The 27,670-nt window shown below is 40.9% G+C and overlaps 1 protein-coding gene across 3 annotated transcripts in view; it reads right to left on the reverse strand.

Moving 5' to 3' along the window:
- limch1b (LIM and calponin homology domains 1b) overlaps positions 1-12,638 on the reverse strand; it is a 60,205-nt gene extending 47,567 nt beyond the window's left edge. For all 3 annotated transcript variants that reach the window (XM_072434890.1, XM_072434881.1, XM_072434873.1), the window contains exons 1-3: positions 12,577-12,638; positions 5,944-5,974; positions 1,685-1,795 (exon numbers count right to left, since the gene is read on the reverse strand). In XM_072434890.1, the coding sequence (XP_072290991.1) occupies positions 1,685-1,693 (9 nt within the window). In that variant the 5' untranslated portion in view covers positions 1,694-1,795; positions 5,944-5,974; positions 12,577-12,638. The remainder of the gene's footprint in view (positions 1-1,684; positions 1,796-5,943; positions 5,975-12,576) is intronic.
- Positions 12,639-27,670: the final 15,032 nt, after the last annotated feature.

The raw sequence follows: 27,670 nt of genomic DNA on the forward strand, positions 1-27,670 counted from the left end.
TGGATTATGGGTGTTGACATTTTTCTCTCAGATTCTTTAACTGTGGGACAGAGTTCAAAGCCACATCTTCTCTGCCTTATGTTTGTTCATTTCCTTCAGACAAAAAAGACTTTCAAATGGAAGTCGAAACATTTTGATCTCTAAAAAAGGGCGTCCAGTTGACTACTTTTGGGGGCCTTTCCTTCCACAGTTAAATTTGCACATACATTGGACTGTATTCCTTTAGGCTTCCCTCTCCAAACAGACCAAACAGGAATCCAAAGTCCTTCCTCCTCAGGCCATACTTTCACCCTATCTACTCAAATCTCCTTTAAACTCTACATACTCTACCATTCATAACTCCATTCATAAAAAGCTCCCTGTATAAGCCCTAGGAAAACAACCCCATATATATAGTGAGATTCATTTTCTGCTACTTTGACCACATTGACCCTCTGTCTTCTGTCTGTGGTTAGAACACATGTTTATAACGAATACAAGGTGGAGTAGGGCCCTTTCCTGTCTGCAGAATAGCTTCCTGATCTTTACCGTTCTTATGCAACTAAGTCCTTGAAATATTGTTTTGACTCCAGCTCTGCTACAATGGGATTTCTCTGTGCTTTTTACCTCCACCCAAACCAACCTGCAATGGCTTTTGTCACACTATCCACACAGTATTTGTATATTCAGCTTTTGGTTTCAACATTCCAACATCTGGGGATGGATTTTTGTTTTTGCTGAGCAGGCAGTAAAATCAGATTAATATCATAGAGGTGATATCATGGTTAGACTGGTTGCCATGGATAGTGTTTGTGTGCGTTGGAGGCCGGCCAATGCTGACTACCACGTTTTTGTACAGTACTGTCTAAATGGGTAGAACAAAGCAGGGACGACAGGAGCATGTGCTAAACACTGCGGGAATCAATCAAAAAAACACTCTGGGTACATATATGAAGCACAAATAGCAATGTAAGAAGGTTAAAAGCTCAGAAAAGTCGATTTTGCATGTTATGGGACCTTTAAGAACTTTTAGTGTCTTGTGCATGTATATTGGTTAATACTAGTGACGTCGGAATCCTTACAAATATTAGTAACCCTGTGTTGTAGTTTTGAAGACTTACTGGCTACTTAACTACTTAAGGCAAGGCAAGTTTATTTGTGGAGCGCAATCTGTACTCAGAGTAATTCAAAGTGCTTTACAGAACAGGAAAAATGTATTCATAATCTCTTTTTTTGAAAGTACAGATTGGAATATTTTAAATTTGGACATATTTTACTGTGGGTTTCTGCTCACACACCTGCCCAGTGTTGTGTGGACAGAACACCTGCAATCTAAGGGTTGGTACCGTTCCATTCATTGGCTTCGATGCATTTTCAATGGGAGAATTAGTGTTAGCCGACAAACATCCAAAAACCAGCCCTGTTTTGGCGGCTGACAACCACTCGACCACACGTGAGTAACACCAGAACATTCTTAGAACACATCATCACGTACAGCACCGTTTAGTTTATTGACTTTGCTATCTGTAACTAAATTAATGCTACAACAGTTTGACAAGGAGATTTGTGTTTGCCTGGACGTTAGAGAACAATAATTTGTCTTCACAGCACTATCTACGTTACATCTATGTTTTTATTTGTCTGTCCTATTAAACTGAACGGGATATAATGTTGGCTGAATGTCATTTTGTAGACGTGAGCCCACCTTTTGCATCTGTGACAGCAGGCCTTCAAACCCTGCCAGGTCCAGCGTAGGCCCGTTGTAGGAGGTACAGCAGTTGGCAGCTCGACCCAGCCAGTAGATAGTGATCAGAACCTACAAGCACAATAAACAATGCTTTCAGGATTGGACCAATGAAATAAACTTGCAAAAACAAAGCTGAACAGTAACATATTAAGTTGGCAGTAGTACTGACTTTCATTCTGGGCTTAAGTTACCTTGCTTACAAACATTTAATTATTGTATTAGTTTGTAAATATCATCTTATATACCATAACCTTTGCCTGAGGGTTTCTCAAAAGCATAAATCACATGTCTCATTAGTACCGGTAGTTGTATTGTCGGAAAGTTGCCACACAATACAAGTGTTTTTCCTTTCCCCTTCTGCAACATTCAATACTCCATGCTTCCCTGCCTACTCTAATCAATCCACTACTGGGAAGGGACATGTTGGCATTAGGATCCTGAACAAATAAGACAAGAAGTGGCCATTGTTGGGTCCCCATGCTCCGACTAGGGCACTCTGTTCTCTCCACACTGTGATTGATGATACTGCATACAAAACCAGGTCAAAATCATTTTATTCGAGCACATACTCCAAGGCAATAAGACGCTAGATTAGAATATACCAAAATAACTCTGCTATTTCACACATTTTTAAATAGAGGTTGAAAATAAATATTGTGACTCAAGTAATTTGTGAATGCTTGTTAGACCACACTTTGTACATTGTACTTTATAGTGGCAAGACAAAAAGAGCCTTGTAACAGACATGGTTAATGTTAGTTAAAGGTGTTCCATGTAAGTTTTCTGGTGGGTGGTACGTAACATGCTTGTTTCTATGGAGATTATTACTGCTTTACCTGGAATGTTCCACAGTTTGACATTACACTTGTAGGATATTGCCATGGAGACAAGCAGGCGACACCATAGACATTTATAGATGCTGTTGCTTAAACTTGATCACGTGGCTGAGTTACATCAAAATGAACATTTCTTTACATATAAATGAAGGGTGATCCCTATATACAAGTACATTTATCTGCTCTCCTCACAAGTAACATCTACAAGTTGTTTAGTGTCACAGGATTCTTCCACAAGCACATTTTAACATATCTGGTAACTCATTAACTCAGATGCCATGCTAATCATCATCTAAATTAAAACATAAAATGATTTGTCTCTGTTTCAGGTTAGATCTGTGGAGAGGTAACCCCAGTAAGAATGCATGTTCTAACATACATTTTACTCAATTAATCAACACTTTCTCCATTTATCACCATATTATTGTCCTTCTGGATCAGTTCCATGTTAACTCTATTCTTCAGACTGACAACAGCAGATCAGAGTGTTAGGAACTACACCTTCAAGAGCTGCAAAACCTGTTCTTCTACATTTACAGAGTCTGTGTCACCAGGGACGGCTGTGATAGAGCTCAGATTAATGCTTATTTCAGACTTCACCTCTCAGAACAAAGCTTAATTCACAGTTATTAAATAATAGATTGTATTTATACAGTAGCATTTAGTATATAGAAGGTAAACTATATGTTGTGTGCTGAATTACTGTTGATTATGTGCAGACAAAATAACTATGAATAATATTCAGATATGTATATATTTTTAAAATAAAAATTGGCTCTACTTTCCATTTTAGAAAAGTACATGATCTCATTCTATAAACCACCAATTTATTAACTGATGGCTATTTAAACTGTTGGCTGTAAGTAAGACAATTAAGTAAGTCTTGCTGTGTTGTTAATTCTCTTATCAATTAAAGGTGTAACAAGCGCGTCTCCATAGAGATATGATTACTTGCAGGGAAGACGTATGTGTTATAACAACGCCAGAAAATTGCCAGGACTACAACTCGTTTCTTTGGTTACGAGCTTGATTTCCTGCATTATACTGTGCAGTTAAGTTCCATTTTAATTCAATTCAAATGATGATAAAGTGATCATCTCTCTGAATACAGAGGGACAAATGCCAGGTCAAGTGTGAACAGAGCAAACCCTGAAATGTGTGTTAATCGGGGGTCACGAGTGTCGTGGCAATCTGCACACGGCAATTTACTGGCAACTATGTGTGAATGGAGCTGAATGAATGATGATGAATATCTAGCAACAACAACAAGTAACAAAATATTACATTATTGAGTGGGCAAAAATCCTCTAACTATCACCAATAAAACAGGACACTGAATACAAGACCATTCTTCCAACCTATTTAACGATTAGATCTTTTTCACAGCCATGTAAAGTGGGTCAGTACTCTACACATGGAAGTCCAGTCTCTGCTGCTACTACGATGTCCCTCTTTCATCGACAGATCTGCTTCTATGACACACACGACCACAACAAACAAACCCACCGAACAGCCATGCATCCGACTTTGACAAAGCTTCCCTAACACCTAAGCTATGTTGCATTAAGTAACATGCAGAGTCTGTGCACCGACCAGTTTTTGAAGTTGAGAAAACAAAAAAAACAAATGCCTCTTTGTTTGAATGACCTAAGCTTAAGGGCATGAGTGTACTACAAACACAATGCAAAAAAAAGAATTCCCATGCAGGCACCCATAGCTTTGAATTTCTAAACCAAAACCGCAAATATACAATGTTAGCATTTTCTCTGCACGCAAAAGCTATACAGCGTTAGCATATTTCAACTCATTCCTCCAATATGTGATCATTTAGCAAGATCACCATAGTTACCACATCAGCAGATTCTTCAAGGTGCAGTCTCCCTTGAAATTGCTGCAGGAAAAGGATGCTAAAGGCAAGCTAACCCAAAGCTAGCCATGAAGTGCAAAGCAAAAACAGTGTAAAAGAAGTTGCATGCTAATTTGGCACTGCTGCTTAGTCTACAGTGGTAACGGTTGTAGAGGAAATGAGCTAGAGCTAGTGTAGTGTGTTCCATCAGCCGGTACAGCAGCATCAGTGAGAGAGAGAGTGAGGAAGAGGAGGAGGAACAGGGCTGGAACTGCAGAGTGGGCCGGGCTAGTCGCTGGTCCACTTCTGAGAGGAGGAATGGGTCAGTAAAGGACGTTCAATCTATGGAGTGAAACCAGAAATGACATTAAACGGGTAATACGGCGTTAAGTAGATACTAAGCCTGAATCATTCTTAATAAACTATTACTAAACTTATTGTTCATTGATAATTATGAAGTGGCACCACATATTTTCCGTAAACAAGAATTCAAGCCATTATTGTGCAACTGTTTCTTTTTAAGCATGATTGTATGTTGTAGAAAGTAAATGGACAGTTTCAACACCATCCATATTCATAATAACATAAGTCTTAAGTTCACAAAGATAGAAGCTATACTTAATTTCTGGCCATGAAAGAATAAACGCTTTTCATATTTTGGTAAAGTCCTATCTTTTTTTTGCTTTAATAATAAGTCATGTCTTTGTTCATGCTTACTAAGGTTGTTAAAAGTGTATATACTGTAAAGTGTTACCTAAATTACCCAATCGTTTCTTAAGAACAGACCCCCGTTTTTATCCTGGCTTGATAGTTTGGGCTGCACTCTGCTAAGCTTCTTCAAAAAGCCTTAAAAAAGATAATGAGATTGTACAAAAAAATGAACATGCCTACTACAGTATTAAAAGTATGCATTTATTCATTTTGCTCACTGTTTAGTCGTAAAATGTCCCTTAATCTCTCTATATAAAGCTATAAAGCTCTTAAATATTCACCAAACAAAAGCCTCTTTGAATAATTGTTATAAATACAGTATGACTAAATATTCCACCACAATCATATAGCATACCGTCTATTATAAAGTTAAGTTTCGGTTGTAATTTTTATTGTAATATGTGTGTTGAAACCTTGCTCACGTGAGGTAAATAACGTGGCAGCAGCGCGTCAACACAGTAGACAAACAAAAGGCTGTGACACTCCACACGCAATCTGTGCCATAAGTGCCATAAATGCTCTGTGGACAACACTTGTTTATGAAAGCATCAGTGGGAAGCATTGCAAAACCCTTCTTATGCCTATAGTAGGACCTTTTTCTAAATCTAAAATGAGAAAACATTAAAATACAAATTTAAAGCAGAAGTGCAAAAAAATAGGCCGCGTGGAAAAGAATCAAAGTGGAAAAAACATAGTTTGGCAGCGTGTGACAGACAAAGGTGGAAAGAGGAGGAGCGTTATAGTGAAAAACTGCGATATAATAATAGCTTCCGTGCTAGCCTACATTTAGATTTATCACAGGGCAACCCAAAAGCTGTACTTACATTCTTGAGTTTTCGGCTGCAGTCGCTTCCCCTGTAGGACACAAGAGTGGAGGTGAACGGTCAGGAAATAGGTTTGTAAATGTGTAAAATCCTACTTGAATTTTTGCAGGGAAAAACTTCATACGAGATACAATGCATGTGACACCAATGATAGCACAAAAGGCTGGGTTCTTGTGATATCATAACATTTTAAACAGCTCAGAATTATGGGGTAGAATTAGCTGTTTAAGTGTCAGAATGCAGGTATTTTGTCAAGGTTTATGGATATCTCTAATGTCTGATCTGTAAATATGAGCCTCTCCTCATGAAACATAAACTGGCAAAAGGTCTCTGTCAACACAAATCAAGTAAGGGTGGTTTACTTACGCACAATCAAGGCAAAAATGAGCAGAATTCACAAACACAAGGGACTTTTAAAGAAGACTTTTCTCTATCTTCAAAAAAATGAAAACAAATCTTACGCCAACACCAACAACATTTTCCCTCAGCATTAGGTTTATCCAAAAAATACCCTACAGCCGAGTCACCATAGTAACACTCCAACTACAAATGAAATTCTGGATAACCATTTAATAAAATCAATAAATAAAACTAGTTTGCTGTCACAAAAACAATTTTACACAAGAATTAAATACAGTCAACAACCGTTTATTTTTTATATCCTATTCCTAGGTCACATACATAATACAAAATATGCCATTTCAAGATCAAAAATAGATAAATCGATAGAACAAATATGCCCTGTCACACAATTGTGCGACAGCAAGGAATTCTGGAGTGTCGTCCATCATACTTCACCTATATCAAGTCAAACACTTTACAGTTTAACAACCTCCTTTTAATTATTTTTATTGGTTTGTATTCCGTGTGTTGTGTTTTTAGGAATGAGGCACAAAACGCACTAGAACACTCTTGACCCGACTTGTTAAACTTCCTTCCACTGCCCCGGGTCGTGCCTCTCTCTCTGACACACAGATGGTGCAGCAGTGGCTTTAACATGACAGCTCTTCAGTGTGATGAGTTAGTGAGTCCCCAGGCTGAGGTGAGAGTGGCTGGAGGGGCCGCTATGTAAACGGGCCCTCATCCTCCTCTCTTTCCCTCTTTCCCATTCTCTCTCTCTCTCTCTCTCTCTCTCTCTCTCTCTCTGTCAGACTGAATAAACACACAGCTCTTTCCACTGTGGACAGCAGCAGCACAAACTGACAGATATGACAGATTCCACCTGTATTAGATCATATTCAGGGGGCGAGAGAATGGAAAGCTGTCAGATCATCAAATGAGGATCTTTCATACTCTTATTAACACTTATTAATACAAGATTTACAACGCTAACATTGATGTGATTGATCTAAATAAGCATTGTTAGTTAAATTCTAAGTATTGACACATTTGAAATCAGTTGTTCTAATTCATTGTGACGATATTGCTATAAAATAATCAAGATTACTTCTAGAAAAACACAAACGGACTTCTATGTATATTATTTATATTTGTAATCAGAGTTGTCATCATCGATTCCAGCCTTGGAAGTGATTGAAATCAGCTAAAATGTGAAAAAGCCAGTATCACATCCCCAGTCAGCTTCAATAGAATCAAAACTATAAAATTGAGGAACTTTGTAGGTAAAAAAGTACTTTTACTGGCAACTTTAAACATTGAATTGCAAGTGGAACATGTAGCTTACAATTGATGGCATTTATTTATTGCCAAAAAAATAACAAAATAACAAACCAATAAATATATATTCTCCATGGTGATTATTTTATGTCATTTTGTTGAACCTTCCAGGCAAAACAATAACGTCTCCATTGAAAAAGAAAGTTTTGGATAATCCACATAAAATTATACACTGTGCACCTTGTGAACCTTGACTCGAAAAAACCTGTAAGTAAACTAATAAGTCTGAGCAAACACAAAACATGTTCCTTCCTCCCCCCATCAGGAGCAGTAGATGTTTGTTGCCTTAGTTCACAGTGTCCCAGAAGCCACCTCAGGTCGAAGGCCGTCATGTGGATGAATGAGCACCTGTCTGAAGCCTGCAGAGGGAGAGGTCCCACCAGAGGAGCGTCCCACCAGAGGAGCGTCCCAAACAGCTCTTACATAAGCACCCCAAATAGTACAGAACAATGAGGCCAATGTTTCCTCTCTGATAACTCTCAAGCAAGGGACCAAAATTAGATCCATCTTTCATGTCGGTTACACACCCCATTTCCACTTTATCGGGCATTTTACCAAAGGTTTTTTATAATACTTTTAAAAATGATGAATGCATGAAATGGATCATAAATAATTTAACATCAGCTGAAGTGTTAGGGCAGTTAGTGACAGGCAGTCACAAACAAATGAACAGTTCTTAACACATTTTTGCTCACACTATTGCAAATCACTTAACTATTGCTATAAATATTAGAATGATTGAGAAGAGAAAATACTTTTTATGTAATAAAGTAAAATCTGTTTTGCACTAATTCAGACATATATTGCAAAAGGGTCAAAATGTGTCCATTGTGCGCTGTCTGCATATAGTTCTAGAGTGTTTTTTCTCCATGAAGCAGGCGATGCGCTGTTAGCATGCTAGTTGTTAGCTTTACTGTGATGGCAAAACTCCCTCAGGCTCTGAAAAGGGCTAAGAAAGTACTTGCAGTGCATATATAAGATGATAGAAATACCTTTGAAAAGTGAGCTATATTAAAGGTTGAATGGACGATTTTTTTTGGCCCAAATCTGAATCTTATTTCCTCGTGGCGTGGACTAACGATTAGTCCTGCCAAGTATCAATCATAAAACGCGCCTACCGCTCACCTGCAGCCGCGTGCGGCTCGTCCCCACGTTTCCGCGTGTCTAAGTGCATTAATCTATCATAATATAGTTCCCTCAGTGTACGGGGCAAAATGAAGACGGAGAAAGACAGTTTGAGCTGACTCAGAAGAAGACGGAAATCTACGGGAGACGAGAGATGCGATCTGTCGCGCTAATAAACAAACGCACGTGTGTGTTGTATCAGTCGCACGGGGGGAGTGGCATGAGCACGGGGGAGTGGCATGTGCACGTGGGAGTGGAATGTGCACGGGGGAGTGGCATGTGCTCGGGGGGAGTGGCATGAGCACGGGGGAGTGGCATGTGCACGGGGGAGTGGCATGTGCACGGGGGAGTGGCATGTGCACGGGGGAGTGGCATGTGCACCGGGGCATGTGCACGGGGGAGGGGCATGTGCACGGGGGAGTGGCAGGTGCACGGGGGAGTGGCATGTGCACGGGGGTGGGGCATGTGCACGGGGGAGTGGCATGTGCACGGGGGAGTGGCATGTGCACGGGGGCATGTGCACGGAGGAGGGGCATGTGCACGGGGGAGTGGCATGTGCACGGGGGAGTGGCATGTGCACGGGGGAGTGGCATGTGCACGGGGGAGTGGCATGTGCACCGGGGCATGTGCACGGGGGAGGGGCATGTGCACGGGGGAGTGGCATGTGCACGGGGGAGTGGCATGTGCACGGGGGAGGGGCATGTGCACGGGGGAGTGGCATGTGCACGGGGGAGTGGCATGTGCACGGGGGCATGTGCACGGGGGAGGGGCATGTGCACGGGGGAGTGGCATGAGCACGGGGGCATGTGCACGGGGGAGTGGCATGAGCACGGGGGAGTGGCATGTGCACGGGGGAGGGGCATGTGCACGGGGGATAGGCATGTGCACGGGGGAGTGGCATGTGCACGGGGGAGTGGCATGAGCACGGGGGCATGTGCACGGGGGAGTGGCATGAGCACGGGGGAGTGGCATGTGCACGGGGGAGGGGCATGTGCACGGGGGATAGGCATGTGCACGGGGGAGTGGCATGTGCACGGGGGAGTGGCATGAGCACGGGGGCATGTGCACGGGGGAGTGGCATGAGCACGGGGGAGTGGCATGTGCACGGGGGAGTGGCATGTGCACGGGGGAGTGGCATGTGCACGGGGGAGTGGCATGTGCACGGGGGAGTGGCATGAGCACGGGGGAGTGGCATGAGCACGGGGGCATGTGCACGGGGGAGTGGCATGAGCACGGGGGAGTGGCATGTGCACGGGGGAGTGGCATGAGCACGGGGGAGTGGCATGAGCACGGGGGAGTTCTCAAATCGCCGAAAAATCGTCCATTGCGCCTTTAATGGAAATGAATAACTAGAAAAAAATGATTAATTCTGTTTTTCGCATATTCAAGGCTGTAAAAATTAGATCTTTTTTTAGATATAGTTACTTAAATGTTTCTGATCTTACTTTTTGGTGGTGTAATTTGTTGACATTGGATAGCTTGTCTGTCTGATCACTAAAGGAAGAATCAATGCTTTTCTCATATTTATCAGTTATTGTCATTTACATTGAACCAGTCCATGAATCTCCTCTGGTTCTTGATCTCACCTCAGTGATTCTTCGGTGAAAGCTCACATTTTATGCAGAGCAAACATTTGGCGTCACTTCTGCAGATCTGATCTTGCAGGAGGCAAAACAAACCAGTCTGTTTAAACATCCTGCAGCTCTGGCTCAGGCACGTGGATGAGCCCAATGTCCCATCATCCTCACTGTCATGACAGCTCTGATCCTTCTGCTGCTGGAAACATCTCCACTGAATCACAACTTTAATATATATAAACTCCACTTTGTTATAATGGTGTTCCCTCAGTTTTTTGATTGTTTCATGCATGTTTGAGTAATCCTGCATTGTCCTGGATTCAAAGTTTGAGTGCACTGAAAATATCTGTTTTCACCTACCCCCTATCCTGACCCAGCAGACAGCTGCTTAGGGCCCTAAGGCCACTAGAGGGCCCCCAATAGTGCATATATTTGTGTTGCAGGTAATGTTGACAATGTTTTAGTCGAAAGTATAATATAGTGCTCAGGTGTTTACAGTTCAAATCACTCTAAAACATGTTTATTTCTTGTAGCTAATTATCTGCTGCCCACATTTGTTTCCAGAGTGGGGTTGACACAGTGCAAGAGCTTCTTTCCTTAGGGTGAGTCGAGGCCACGGATCTGAACAAACCTGGATACGGCATTGCCATCTTAAACTGGTACCTTTAGGACTAGTGGTCAGTTCATTGGTACTGCAGCATATACAAATATTCTGGTTTTGTGTGATTAGTATAGGTTTTATGGCCCAAGTATTTACTGTAAACAATTCTGGTTACATTTTTTTAAAGATTCACAGTTATTATTTAAAGTCTTAAAAAGATAATCAAGTGAACTAGTTTTTAAACTCTCAGCTTATTCCTCACTTTCCTGACACATTCGAATTATTCCCTATAATAATTTTATGAATGCTTTTCACAACCTTCAAAGACCAGAGCCGATGGCCGTCACGCTAAAGCTAACAACAATTAGGATGCTAACAGTGCATTCCTGCTTCTCGCATGATATAAAACGCAATGTTATTGGATGCAGACAGCACATAACAGACCCATTTTGACCCATTTTGACCAAAGAGCTGCTTTTACACTGTATCTGTACTAGAGCCACTTTAATGATTGAATAAAAGTATTGCAGATGCAATCAGAATGATTTCCCAATATGGTTTAACCCTAACATCCAATAAACAAACCCTTCTGCCACTGCAGAGGAAACCCACCCACACCCCCTCACGATACCAACTAGTCACATTCAATATCAACTGTTACCAAGCAACAAAGTGGTAGTGGAGTGGAGTGTGAGAGGCGAGGCCTGGACAGAGCTCTGTTGTGTTGGACAAATATGCCATTGTTGCTCTAAGGACTCAGCCCAGAATAAACTTCCATTCACTTGGATTCATTTGTATTGGCAGCGAAATGCACTGATTGTCTAGAGCAGAGAATGACAAGGTTGTCACTCACTGGCACAAGCTTATGTAGAGACAATGACACAAGACATGACTTGTCATTGATAATTAAATTAAATATCAAAATAAACAGTCGATGTTTAGAAAACCATCATTATTGTAACTAGCCTACTACTACGTACATTCTTAATTGTTATTGTTCAATGACAACGGCAATAAACCTTTTCTGATTCTAAGTGTAGAAAATTAACTGGCAGGAAAAAAATGAATAAAAATACTACCAAGTAACTACAAAATAATACCAAGAATAAATAGTTTCCGACATCGTTCATGGCAAAACTACATTTTGTTACAACTATGTAATACTTTTCACAACATGAAGGTACTGTACTTTAATCTGGGGTACCCAGTGGTACATTGTCAATATTCATAAGAATGTATTTTAAAACAGCCTTTTTCAGACAGTGAAGTGGTACTGGGCTGGACCACCCAAGTGCAGCCAATCAGAGCACTGCTTTCAGCTCTTACTTCCGGTTTGACAAGACAGAAAATACTTTATGCAGGCAGCTGTCTCATTTTGTCACAAAATGCTGCAAAATAAAAAGAGGGGTACCTAGGTTTTTCTGTAGTCAACAGTTTTATGTCTATATTTTGATATTCACACAAATAGAGATTAAAAACAAACAGCTTGAAATAGCATTTTTACCGTTGCATCTGCATTAATGTGAATATTACAAATACGAGATGTTGATTCTGTATTCTCCACCATCTGAAGTTATTTAGATTCCTTAATGACTGCATCTCCTCCTCGACTCTTAACCACAAACACAAACATGAGCGTAGAGCTAATCTTACTTGTGAGTTGGTGGAGTTGTGTCCTGTAGGTCTCCAGGGTCAAAGAGCTGAGATCCTTTCAGGCCTAAGTCCTCACAGCCACACAGGAACACATTCAGGTTGTCCTACAAACACAAAACACATTGAGTTTGAACTACAACTACATCAGCATTTGATCCTTGATAAAATTAGACTCATTCACTCGATTAAGGATTAGTGCTAAGATTGGGGCTATAGCCTTGATCTCATTAATTCAGTTCAAGCCAATAAAGAGGTGATAGTGTTGACTAAGAATAAATGCAACAGGTCAAAATAGTAAGCACATGATTATACTCTAAGTACACAGATTAATCAGGGTAAGTAAGATTTCAAGTGAACAATATAGCTTGTGTCATTGTGGTGCTGTATTTACAAGAAAATATCAACCTGTCGTACATGCAAGACATTATGCTTTTGAAATGTTTTGGGCATTTATAAAAAATAAATACAATTAAAACTTTTAATTTACTGCTTTTTGTATCAGCAGTGCAAATTCTGTAAGCAAATAAAATATTGAATAAAATCAAGCCTTGATCAAATCCACTCAACCTCAGTTCAGAACAAATAAATAAGTAACAAAATACATTTTAAAATGTATCTGGGTAAAACAATGCTCTTGAATCACCATAGCAACGTGTAACTTTTAAAAAAAAATGTTTATGTTTTTATTTCTGTTTTGAGCATTCATAAAAAATAAATTAAAAAGATTTCTAAAACCTAACTATTTGCAAAAAAAATGATTTTAATTTCTCAGTGGTGTGTGTAATTTACTTTACCACTTATTTATGTACATGTTCAAATCAGAGAAATCTGTTTCTGCTAATAAACTTCATAAACATCAGACATTGCTCTAGATTGGCCATCAACATATTCTTTGCTGCTATGGAAAACCACAAGTGTATTATCTATGAAAATTTCTGATTGCCAAAATTAGCACTGATTACAACAACCCCACAATCTCTTTAGTTATTGCGTAATTCAGTAAACACCCACAACCTAAAATGTTGCAATAGAAACCTGTTATTTAAATCTACAGCTCCCTCTACATTCATCCAAAAAACCTGCTAGAAAATGACTGTACCTGGTCTTCAGCAGCTTCAAAACTCTCCACTTTCTCTACAGACTGTTAAAAGACAATATTTCTTTATATATTCCTCAGCGATCCACCTGTTTTGCCCCTGCCCGTTCGCTGGTGCTTCTGCCCTCCTCCTCTGCTCTCTCTGCTCTGAGCTGGTCTTTGTCAGATGGAACTTGAGCCGAGGTGCGCTCCTGTTCCCAGCCTCCTTCTGCTCCGCTCGCCTTTTCTCTCGCTCTTTCTCTCTGGCTGGTTCACATGGAGTCGTTCCTATTCTCGCTCGCACTCTGGGTGTCACCGTTTCCTCTCCACCCAGATTGCCGCGGCCGTACTATCTCTCTCTCACACCGAAAACAGAACACTGTGAGCTTAAGTACACAAAAAGAAGAGAGGTATTGCCTCCTAAACCACTCGATTCCAGAGAGATTCTCAAGAGTTTGTTAAGTCACAAATATTGTGAAAACTCATCTCACTGGACAGGTTTTATTGTGCTTTATCCATAGTTTTATTTGTATGTGGTTCTGTCAGGGTTTTCAAATTGATTCTCAAACATTTCCCCTTTTAAATAAAATAAAACCAACAGACTCACATGTTGTTAAAAGCCTGTTGGCAAACCTGGACAGCACCTGACACGTGCAATAGCATTCTGGTGCAAACATGTCTATGGTTGTGAGCCAACTCTTTGTGTACTTTATGTGTGTGGGAGTAATTAAAGCTACTGAAGCTCTATGCTCTTGGGTGTTTTGGTACTTTAAGTTTGAGTACAATAACCAAAACATCATTGTTCTCATGATCATCTGGAAGAACAGCTTCTAGTCTTTTTGGGGCACTCCCTCTCTCCCCCAGAGATCCACCAACACAAGTTTAGCTCACACACTCGTCTTCACAACACTGTACTGTCCCCCACGTGACTCCAGGGACTGTGGATACACCTACAGCAAGATTGGGTGCACTGGACTGAATACAGAGGACACAGACGTCCACACAAAGGACAAATAGGACATTGCATATATCAGGGCAGTTTTCTTTAAACTGCTGATAACTCTTTGACGTTCTCTGGACAAGTTCCTCAAACAAAATGTACTTTTTGTCATTCTCAGATGGTGAGCAAGAGCCTAAATATCTCTACATTCACCATTTTGAAAGAAATATTCAAAACAAAAATCCAAATGTGTTGAACTTTCTCATTAAGTGTTTGGGATTGGGTCCACAAACTTGTCATATTAATATTATGGTCTAAAGTCCTTTCAAATAACAATTCAATATTGGCACCACTTTCGTTGTTTGTGTACACTGACAGAGAAGACGTTAGAACTTTGTGTCACTTTTTGTTTCATCCGGACAGGTCCAATAATTATAGCAATATCAACCATAAACCAGGACAACAAATCTACAATCTGACAGTTAAAAATGGATTTCTGTCTCCAACTCATTGTAAACTATAGGAATACTAGACACATCTTAGTCTCCTTGTTCCCAGACTCTTTTGGATAATTTAAGTGCTACAATTTTCTTCATTTTGAAAATAATTAAGTTTAGCAATAGCAGATTTTTCTCAGTTCAGTTATTTGATATTTATGAGGTGAATTTGATAGTGATATATAAAAAACAAACTGTACTGCAGCTCCATGTATGAATCATAATGCTTTTACCCCAGTGCTGCTCTTTAATGGAGGAATGTGGTCCCATAGACCAAAAATCCTCCCTTTTATCTATAAACAACCTGGAGTAAACATTGGCATTCCAAAATCACACTTTGCAATGCTGATTGTCATAAACATTTGCTAAAAACTTGGAGAATGTGGAGAATCTTTTGGGCTGCATGGTAAAGTAAACAAGATGGATTGGATTTTGCTCAAAGCTCATACATCATTTTATTTTTGTATTATTTTTTGCCCAGTTTCTTGTTTTTTTTTAAATGTTGTACAAGCACAGCTCCTCGTGACTTTTGTATTAATTTATTTAGATGTTATAAAGGGATAAAATATCATACTGAATATAATCTTATTGAATCAGAGCAAAAAATGCGAGGTTTCCCTGTTATATAATCATCTCAAAATTCTTGGTTTTAATGAGCCATAATCTTTCCATTAGGCATTTGATATAATCTGAAATGCTTTGAATCCAACCTCACCACATTCCTCTGTATAAAAACAACTTTCTTATTCTTCAAAGCTGATGTTATGGTTCTGATAATATGTCGCTGACACATTCCTCTCACCAGCCTCACAAACAACACAGATGAATTACTCTTGTTCAACTTGATCTCAAAGTGTTAAGTTTGCACACTGTAAAACCTTGGCATACCAGAAGACCAGGAGACCAACCACTTACACAACAGACTCGACTCACACTGCAAGGCTTGTTTTGCCATTAACCAGGGCCGTAATGCAGGGGAGGGGGCACGGGACGAGTGAAGCGGTGCCTGGGATTGTTTGCAGTTGCCAAAATGTTCAAGTTAAATATATTTTAAGTGTGAAAAGGGGGCCCTTATCTTAAAATCTATAAAGTTATTTATCATTTATTTATTGTCTGAAGAAAGCACCATGACTCTTATCTTCCCTTTGAAATTGCATGTAGAGCTTGCAAGAGATTTTAAGATATGCTAAGCCAGATTGATGTGTAGCACTCTGAATTAAGTTCTATCCATTTATCAAACTGGAAGCCTAACCCTAACCCATGAACATTTAAATCTGATTGGTCAAAGCGTTTTAACAGTGGAATGAGCCAAGAAATCAAAGTTTTGTTAAATCCGGATTAAAGCACAGATGTCATTCCATCCACAAATGCACAAAGCGGTTTGTTTGGGCGCCTCCCCTTTTGGCGTCCACCCAAACCACAATGCAGCTCTGTGATTGGTCTGAACCACTGTTGGTTCAGGGCCCAACGGCAAACAGGATGGATTCTCAAGAGATTGTGATCTCACTAAATTGTGAGAATTCATCTGGATCAGGTCCAACTCATGTGGTTTGCGTTTACAGAAAATAATGAATATAGATAATTAAACCAATACATAAAATGTGCTTTTTTTTAAAACTTAAGTTTACAGCTATTTTGCTCACTTTTGGATAACACCATTTGCCTGCTTAACACATACTGTACATTTTCCTTAAAATCTGTAATTTATGATGTACGATCCCAACCAATAAATACCGGTAATAAAATTCTTTAAAACAGAATAAATAGTACTCAATGTTGGCCATTGTACTTTTTGGGAGCCTGGAGACAAGTTGTGTCCTATGCATCTGCACAGCCTAATCAAGTCAGAAAACGACACTGCCGTTTGCACCGAAAACAGGAAGAGGAAGCAGGGAGTTGCCTGTAGTGTTTTATTACAATCCAGATAACAACAAATGCCTTGTTTATGCATTCTCACCTCCTTAATTGCTGCCATGGTGATGCTCAACAACACCAACTCCATGAAGGATATGACAAAATTATGCAACTTACAGCTTTGAAAGGGCTGTATTGTACGTCAAGAAGTGCATGTACTTTTATTGCTTTTACATGTTTCCTCATTATATAAGAGTCAAGAGTCAAACAAACTTGCTGCGGTGACTCACTGCCCCTGCGGGCCAATTAGCAGCGGTCACTTCTTGTTTTGTAGTGGACAAACCCAGTCAAAATAACTTCAAACCAATTACAGCCGGTCTATGGGGTCCATGTTGTGTAAGGCAGATCAACATTTAAAACGGGTTATGCTTCAGCAACACATAATGTGTCCCTTGTAATTATTCCCAATGACTTGTCAACATTTGCAGCATTTTCAATCATGCTTTAAAATGACACGCTAAGACATGTAAGCATTTAAAGTTCTTGTAGTACAACATTCTCCCCATTGCATTTCAAGTTATAGGGTATTTCATATTATGCTTGATTCTGTCTATATACTGTACTTCTACTTACATTTATTTTTCACATTTTAAATCTTGTATGATTGTAAAAATTGGCTAAATGATTTTGAATGAATATCAGGTTTGCACAGACAACACTTGGATTGACGTTCTTTGCTAGCCACAATTTAAAATGCTGGTAGCATGATCTTGTGGGCATTTTATAGGCTTATACGTCATTTAGTTGATTAATTCCTTTATTATTTAGGATGATTAGTATTTATATGGACCACAGCAGAAAGGAGAATGCTTGTTATAGTGACTGGACGGTTTAATCTGCCTTTTTACTGATTTAATACTCATTTCTTTAGCTAACTACAGCCCTATTTTTTTCATATTACCACCAGTACCATATTTATGTCCGTCTGTGAGAGTCGGATCTCTCCTTCACTGGAACTCCTCCAGGTTTCTACGCTTTTTTCCCAAAGAGGTTTTTTTGTAGTTTTTCCTGGCCGAGAAGGAGAGTCTAAGGACAGAGGACTCTGGGACATCGTCCCTCGCCACCACAGACATTGTTGATTCATTTCTCCCTGTGGCCCTCAGAGGCAACTGTTGTTGTGATTTTGGGCCTTACAAAAATAAATTGATTTGATTTGATTTATTAAACAATTACATTTTGTATTAATCTAGTTTTTGTGAGAATACTTCTACGATAATATGCAATACAATATAGGGCAGCGTGTCAACTTCTCACCTTTAGTTTTGTGGGGAATCCTAATGAGTAAAATCCTCCAACATAATATCATGTTCATGGTTTAAAGTTAAAATAGGGGTTAATTTAGACTGAGGTTAATGTTTAGGATACGCTTAGGCAAGTTAATGTTAGAATCAGTCTCCAGGAAAGGAATGAAATAAGTTAAATTATGTTTTATTTAAGTTGTATGTACAAGTGAGATGAAATGCAACGGAAAAAAAGCTTGTCAGACAGCTCTAGTGACACCCTAAGATAAGTCTATTTTCCTACCCTGCCCATTCTTCCTATAGTCAGATAGAACAAGCCTGTGAGCCCTGCATTACCTTGACTCCCTGAATCCTGTCCGGAACTCCTCCTTAACCCCTGCCTTAAAGCCCAATCCTTCACATCAGTCTGTCCGCTCTGCACAACATCAACCAAATATCAAATTCAACATTGTTACATAAAAGTGAGAAGGGGCCTGAGAAGTTCACTGCCGGAGGAAAAGTCTGTGTTTACATGTAAGCCTGAGGTTCTGAAAGGCTGCTTCATTCACATCAGTGTCTTAATTTGTCATGAAAGAGCTCCAGTGTAAATCACTTGAAATGGTTTGCATAAGACATTTTATAAGCAGGATGTGGATGCAGCCAGCGGGACACGGCCTTTCCTTTGATGGAGAATGCTTTATAGAATAACGGTTTATTTAGCCGTGTTTTGATACAGGAGAAGCTGGAGTTTTATTTCACTTGTATAATAAAAACGTGCAGGACGTGTTGTCATAAATGGCTCCTGTCCTGACTGGCTGTTTGGCCCCTGGAGACTGAAACTGAGAATTGGAATCAGTCGGTTCGGTGAAATCAAAGCCTGTTGTCAATAGAAGGAGCAGACAAAGAAGCACGAGTGAAAACTTTTTGTATATTGTCTGAATGGAAGAGGGTTGATAGTGGCACAGTGCATCTGGAATCTTGTCTGGAATGCAGCAAAATTAGAGTAGTTTGACTATAATGTTGCTGTTAGGTAAAAGTATGAAGCGAATACTGTAAATGTAGCTGTTGAAACTCATTATAACTAAGGACTGGACCAGTGCGTTCCAAACTTGTCACACAAAGTTCCACCTCAGAAAAAACATTTAGCCTCGAGTAGCACCAGATCTAAACAAGATCAATATCCAAAGTGACGTGACACATTCGTTGCTACTGCCATCTTGATGACAAAAGCCTCAAGCTGAAATGTGGGCTGCATCTCATAACAAAGGATTACTCTTCTGTAACCATCCATCCATAAAGTCCTCGTTTGTCCAGAAATGTGTCACTGTGGCCAGGGGGGGACCAGTGGACTTACAGAAATCACTCCAGACTGAGCGCTGAGCTGTTTAACAAGCCTGATTTCCAACTGTCCGGGTGTTATATTTGTTGTATGCTTTGAGGGCTTGTTCAATGCAGAGGGCTTGTGGACGAGGAAGCTTGGATGTAAATGTCCACGAAAGTTTTAACTCTTTTTCATGACTATCTAACAGCGGAGATGGACAACTGCCCGTGGTGAGGTCTTCAAAATAGAGGTGAAAACAAATAAGTGACGTGACTGAAACCCATTATTCCCAGGTCTGAAATAGGACTAAACAAACTCAAACTAAGAGACAAATGTACATACACATGACTCTGGGTCTGCATACTACCAGAACAAGCTCAGTTTGAAAAGCACAGAGAGAGACAATACAAATAAAATACCAATTTGGAGCAGATGACCTGCAGGGAAGACAAAAGATAGGTGCACAAATGTGACTTCTAACGACCTGGCCAGATGAGGCGTCACTGAGGAGCTGGCGAGGAGCAGAGGAGCATGGAAAAGTGCTACAGGAAACATCAAACCTCAAATAAGGACCAAAAGGTTATTCAAAACAAAAAGAAATCTGTGCAAAAACAGAGACTAAGGCCCCAGATGTCCTTCTCCTTAATTGTTCCATGTAGAGCAGTGACAACACATCTCAAAGCTTGGTTCATGCGTCTAATTATTTACCCCAGACTGTCAACTGTAATTAGAAACGCTATAACCATGTGATAAAGTGAACTCACCAGAGCAGCTACGGGAGTCGGAAGTCTGTTGATCTTCTTCACCAAGCCAGGTTTAATGGAACTCAGCAGCCTGACAAAACACAAGGAACATACTGTCACTTATGAATTCAAACTGGTTACCGTCATCAAAACTAAGAAAGCTACTTAGAGGCAAAATGGACTTGGGAGTGTGAGAAAAACCTGTGCAATGACTAAACTCACTGCATGCCTGTGTCTGCATAGTTCACACACAAACAGTACACACACAACACACATGGAATAACTGGGATTCACGTCAAAGCAAAATTCATAGGCAAGATTGGAGCTCTTCTTTTGAAAGGAGTAAAACAACAACAACAACAACAACAACAACGACTGACTGACTACATAAATGATATAGAATGGGCCTATGCTTCTCATTCACTAAGTTTACAAGCACAAGTCACTCAAGAGTACGCTCTGGGGAAGTTCAGGGACGTCTAGTCATTTAGCATTAGCAACAAGACGTTGTAGCTAGTAAAAACGTCTAACAAACATCAGAACGACACTTTTAGCAAACACAGATAAGCAACTGTGGTATTCCGAGAGTCGTTTAGCTTTAGCCCTTCTTGTCCATAGCGGCTAAAGCAGACTAAACCATCATGTCTATAAAAGTCAACAACAACACCTGGGACAAGCTAAATATGAGGCACGTAGGGTCGTTGATAGGCAGAGACTTGAAGTTAGCAAAAATACAGGTTTATTTATACATTGTCAATAAATTAGTTTCTAGATGGACAGTAAAGTTGGCATAAATTAAGCACAATTCATGGTTAGACGCTCGTGTCATTCACAAACAGATGATGGACCGGAACAGTAACAGAACGGTCAGGTAAAGCTCCATGGTCAGTGCACACTAGCAGCTCCATGGTCAGTGCACACTAGCAGCTCCATGGTCAGTGCACACTAGCTCCATGGTCAGTGCACACTAGCTCCATGGTCAGTGCACACTAGCTCCATGGTCAGTGCACACTAGCAGCTCCATGGTCAGTGCACACTAGCTCCATGGTCAGTGCACACTAGCAGCTCCATGGTCAGTGCACACTAGCTCCATGGTCAGTGTACACTAGCTCCATGGTCAGTGCACACTAGCTCCATGGTCAGTGGACACTAGCTCCATGGTCAGTGGTCAGTGCACACTAGCTCCATGGTCAGTGCACACTAGCTCCATGGTCAGTGCACACTAGCTCAATGGTCAGGGCACACTAGCTCCATGGTCAGCGGACACTAGCTCCATGGTCAGTGCACACTAGCTCCATGGTCAGTGCACACTAGCTCCATGGTCAGTGGACACTAGCTCCATGGTCAGTGGTCAGTGCACACTAGCTCCATGGTCAGTGCACACTAGCTCCATGGTCAGTGCACACTAGCTCAATGGTCAGGGCACACTAACTCCATGGTCAGCGGACACTAGCTCCATGGTCAGTGCACACTAGCTCCATGGTCAGTGCACACTAGCTCCATGGTCAGTTCACACTAGCTCCATGGTCAGTGCACACTAGCTCCATGGTCAGTGCACTCTAGCTCCATGGTCAGTGCACACTAGCTCCATGGTCAGTGCACACTAGCAGCTCCATGGTCAGTGCACACTAGCTCCATGGTCAGTGTACACTAGTTCCATGGTCAGTGCACACTAGCTCCATGGTCAGTGCACACTAGCTCCATGGTCAGTGGACACTAGCTCAATAGTCAGTGGACACTAGCTCCATGGTCAGTGCACACTAGCTCCATGGTCAGTGCACACTAGCTCCATGGTCAGTGCACACTAGCTCCATGGTCAGTGCACACTAGCTCCATGGTCAGGGCACACTAGCTCCATGGTCAGGGCACACTAGCTCCATGGTCAGTGCGCACTAGCTCCATGGTCAGTGCGCACTAGCTCCATGGACAGTGCACACTAGCTCCATGGTCAGTGCGCACTAGCTCCATGGTCAGTGCACACTAGCAGCTCCATGGTCAGTGCACACTAGCTCCATGGTCAGTGCACACCAGCTCCATGGTCAGTGCACACTAGCTCCATGGTCAGTGTACACTAGCTCCATGGTCAGTGTACACTAGCTCCATGGTCAGTGCACACCAGCTCCATGGTCAGTGCACACTAGCTCCATGGTCAGTGCACACTAGCTCCATGGTCAGTGCACACTAGCTCCATGGCTCAGATCCGTTGTGGCTGGAAGAGTGCGACGGAGGACTGGACTGGACAGACGAACAATGACACGCCCGATCCCGATAGTCGGGCCCATGGCAGCGTCGGGCAGCGTGCAGTGAGAGCGGCGTGCGCGGCGTAAACACTGGGAGACCGGAAGTAAGAGCGGGAGGTCAGAGGACAAAAGGTAAGAAAGACTTTTAGAACTTTAGATTTATTTGAACACATAACTTTTGGTTTTCATGACACAAAAGTGGACTACAGTAAGAAAATGGCAATTAATTAAATTTTTATATTTGGCAAATTCTATATTCATAAAAGTACATTTTCATCATGAGTATCCCTTTTTTCCCTGTTGTTATTAAAGAAATTGAATCATATATGCTCACCATTTCCAAAAGTTTAAACCTAAAAGCAATTTAAACTGTATGTCATTAAATGTTTTGGATGTATAAAATGAAACTGTAATTATAATATGCCCCCCTGGCATTCCCTTAACTGTTTGTTATTTGTCATAAATGTTCTATTATAAAGAATTTTGACATGGCTATACTGCTACAACACTGAGCATTCGATTTTCAGACAAGCTTGTAAGGCTTTGCCTAAAAGTTTTATTATTTTCCAAAGTGCAAATAAACAAAATTAAGCAATTAAATTATGTAACAAATAACACATTAGCTAAAGCTGTTGAAATCCTTCGGCCAGGTCCAGGATCCAAAGAAGCATGTGGCTCCTGACAGGTTAACCCAGTGGCACTGAATGACAAATCTGATGTGATGACAAAATTCTTTCTCTTTGAACTAAACGTACGGTTTTGCATTTTCTTTTGCTAATCAACTAAGTGGCTCTCACAGCTCTAGACTGAGAACTTTAACACATTGCCCCAGGCTGGGATTGACTGTCAGACGTGAAGTTCACTCTCTCTCTTCCTCGCTCTCTCACTGCGTCTCCATTTTCATCCTTTGAGCATGTTTTCATCAGAGCAAATAGTGCCCTGTAGAGGAAACCCACGCCTGGATACTGTTACGGTGTTGAATATCAGCTGGTCTGTGATCTGCCGGTGGTTTAGTGGTTTTCTGTGATAAACTGTCACAATTATCTCGTTAGTTTGGTGGAGCCAGCAACTATATTTTTGCCGGAGACACAGTTTAAGCCTTGAGGGGCGGGTGTTTTCCGAGCTGTTTATATATGGATCAGTAGAAAGTAGTAATATGAAATTGAGTATTGAATACATAAAGCAAAGCCAAGGTCAGACTTAAAGATTGTTTAAACCGGTTTGGGTTACTTTACAGTTTTACATATCCTAACATGAAATGTCATGAAATCTAATATAGTACTTTTAGCAAGGCAAACGCTTACCTGTCAATGTGCAAAAATGTGAAACAAACAATATGGGTGGGAAAACATGCCTTCACATCCTGCAACATATGAACTCTCACTAATTCATGCGTCTTTGTAAACAGTGGAGAAAAGACCAATGACACAAGGGTAATATTGACTGGAGCAGAGATTGACTAACTTTTGATTCAGTGAATGCGCTGCCTTTATCAGTTTGGTTTGCTGAAGCATTGAAGTGTGAAAAGAAATAATAAAAAGTATATAAAGATGTATTGTCAGGAGTGTTATCAGTATCAGAACTAGAGATGTCACAATATAGAGGACTCACTTTAGAGGACCCTAAAAGTTGAATGTCCATTGTGCTGCCTGAGTGTGCCTGAGACCCGAGGGGTCCGGGCAGCAGAACCTTTCTGTACACGTGTTCCTCTGATGCAGCTTACTTGCTTTTTCTATCATTATGACACAAACTGATACACTATCATACTGATGAATAATGATAAGGATTATATGTTTAGTAGAACAATTGAGAAAAACATTTTAAAAACACTGCAGCGCTACATGGAAAATGACATGTATGACATTTAAATTATTAAAAATTAATAATAATATTTTACTCGTTATTTGTTTTAAGAAACATCAAACATATTTTATTTACAGTCGCAGTAATAATTTTTACATGACAAAATAGAGTTGGTAGTATGTCTTGAAGTGTCTCTTCTGGGTCACACCAGTCTCCTCGTCCTTCCTGAATGGCCAGGCGTTGTCCTGGTTATAACCGAGCCGCTGCCACACGTCTCCCCTCTGTTGGTGGTTCTTGTGGAAGGAGCTTTGCTCAAAACTGTTCTTCCTCTTCCACCTCTTTCCACTTCTTTTGCGACCTTGGAAAGCTTGTCCATAGGTGCGCTGGAATCTCACTTCCTGCTGCCCGCACTGAATCTTGATGACAGTATCTTTGGAATGAACAGGTTTCTTCTGTGGTTGAACCTGTCTTTGCTCAGTCTCCAACCTCTCAAAAAGTCTCTTCTGTGGTTGAACCTGCCTTGGCTCGGTCCTAAGGTGCTCAATAGGTATTTTCTGTGGTTGAACCTGTCTTTGCTCAGTCTCCAACCACTCAAAAGGTCTCTTCTCGGGTTAAACCTGCCTTGGCTCGGGACTCAGCAGCTCAATAGGGCTCTTCTGTGATACAGCATGTCTTACCTCACTGATCAGCTGCTCAATAGGGCTCTTCTCTGGTTGAACCTGCCTTGGCTCGGTCCTCAGCTGCTGGTCAGGTCTCTTGAGGGCTTGATTTTCCTGCATATGATCCTGCCTGCCTTTTATGTAGCCTTGATGGATCAGGGACTCCATGAACCAGTCAGGTTTTTGTGCTGCTGTTTTCTGATCCATCTTTGGGCAGCTCGGCACAGTCCAGTAACCCTTGACGCTGCTCTTTAGACTGGTGTCTTCAGGGATAGTGAGCCGTTCCATCACAGACAACAATTCCTCCATCGTCTGCTTTTTGGTGGACAGAGCAGGTTGAGCGGGAGTGAGCGCAGGTTTGGGAGCCGTCACGCCTGTACCATTGCTCACTGTTGGTTTGGAGTACAGCTTCTTCTCTTCTCCCAGGTGTCTCCGCTGATAGACTGAAGACATCTTACTGAGATCCAGTTGATTTTCTCTTGTTGAGGATGAGTTTCTGCTCCTGTAGTTTGTGGCAGTCGCTTCAAGTGATTCTGCAAAGAAGTTGTTCGAGCTGCTACTTAACTGATGCTCTGGCTTCATGACATCACATGGCTTTGTGACATCACATGGCTCTGTGACCAATCAGCTGGCAAATAGCAGTTTGGTTTGTATATATTATAATTCAAAAATAGGAAGACAAAAATGAATAAAAATTTAAATAAGCGTAATAAATTCATCCAAATCCCATCATAACTCCCACAAATGTAATAAAATGTTTTGTAATACATCCACACCTGTAAGAATTTCCCACAAAGGTAATCTAATTTCCTAGCAAAAATGTAATATTCAAATTCCTCACAAACGTAATTGGTACTAGGTTTGTAGGTATTTATTACGTTTGTGGGTAACACTATGCACCTGTAACCCAGCTGATTAAGTGCATTACCCTGAATTAGTTCAGTTCAATATTGTTTTTCCCCCGTTACCATGGTAGCCGTAATCTCACCATACTAACCCAAATCTTGCGTTACTTGCCTCAATCCCCCCATGCAGGAAATGTGGGGAATGTCAGGAACGAGAACGGCTGCAGGTAGAACTAACTATGAAAAGCTCTCGTTTAATGTTTTTATGAGTTGTAACTAAGCGTTGTGTCTCTCATCTTGCAGATGCCTCCGCTGTATCATCTACTTGTGGCTGTGTGCTAGTTCATTGGAAGGAACTAGGTGAGTGTTTATCCTAATGCTAACTGGTGCTAGCCGCCGCTAATGCTAAATGCTATATGCTAAATGCTAACACAAACGATCGTATGGTTCTGGTAGGTTTTGCCTGGATTTGATTGCGCTTAACTAGCGTCCCGACTAGTTAACTCACTCCTAAGCAAATGGGCACAGTGGTTTTAACCTGGTTGATGCACAGACTTATTGCCACATTGTGATTGTTTATGATTAGCTGCTACAATTAATTCATTGTGGAATTCTTTGGTTTGGCTATTGTCGTTTTAATTGCTGATTAATTCTTAACGAATTGAGCCTTACCTGAAATGTATCACTATTATGCATTAATGTAATATGGTACCACTGTAATTCATTGTAATAGTGTTTGATAAATAGTGTTTGATATGTGTACACAAAATATTGACTTGTGACTGTTTTATGCCGGCCAGGTTCATTCACGTGCTCATTCTCTCGTCTGAACCTCATGGAGAAAGGACCACAACATATGGGTTCCTAGAGGTCCACCACGTTGTGCTGCTGGTGAGGAGGAGGTTCTGCAGCCAACCCTCACCGCACTCATCCAACGGCATTCTGGACGTTTACAGACTCAAACTGCTCCCCTCATCTGTTTCCCGTCTGTTGAAGTGGTCTTAATCGAAGCACATTGGACTATATTGTGGACTATATTGAGGTTTGGGACTGTGGATCTTCATCGTATGCACATAGTGTGGAGGCTGTAAATATGTTGTAAATATTTTAGTTTTGTATTGCTATTATACACAAATTTGTTGTGGTAAATGTAATTATTAAATGTCTAATTAAGAACTCTCTCTCTTCCACTGAGTTGAATGTTGAGAACAAATGGCAACTAATTATAGGCTATTATTATTGTGGCAAGCGAGGTGTTTTGATATTGTGATAAAAGTTAAATTGAGAAGAACCAACAAAGCCACTGGAGATTAATCCAGAAAAATAATTCAACTAAAAAAGAACATTGAGGCAGTGCTGAATGAATAAGTTGCATTATTTATTTTCGGCTAGCAGGTTTAACTGGTGGATTTACAGTCTGTGATCATCTGTGATCATCATGGAAAAAGTGCTGGACGTAAACTCCGAGAGAAGAGAGGAGGAAACAGGAAGTCGGTTCCCGCCGTAGTCATGGGTAACGTGAGGTCCCTTCAAAATAAAATGATGAAAATAGCGAGCCTCATGCGGTCCCAGAGGATTTATAGGGACAGCAGGGTCTTGATTTTCACAGAGACCTGGTTAACAGCAGAAATGCCAGACTCTATTGTAGGTTTGGACAATTTTCATCTGCTGCGGGCGACAGAAGGAGAGAATGCGGGAAGAAAAGAGGAGGAGGTCTGGCGGTGTATGTGAAACCCGAACACTGCACAGTGAAGGAGTAGCTATGTAACAAGGATATTGAACTGGCTATTGGCATGAGGCCATAATATCTGCCCCGGGAGTTCTCACATGTGATTTT

The sequence above is a fragment of the Eucyclogobius newberryi genome, unplaced genomic scaffold, assembly GCF_026437365.1.
Source record: "Eucyclogobius newberryi isolate DKJ021-1_F unplaced genomic scaffold, fEucNew1.0.hap1 SCAF_11, whole genome shotgun sequence".
Classification (NCBI taxonomy): domain Eukaryota; kingdom Metazoa; phylum Chordata; class Actinopteri; order Gobiiformes; family Gobiidae; genus Eucyclogobius; species Eucyclogobius newberryi.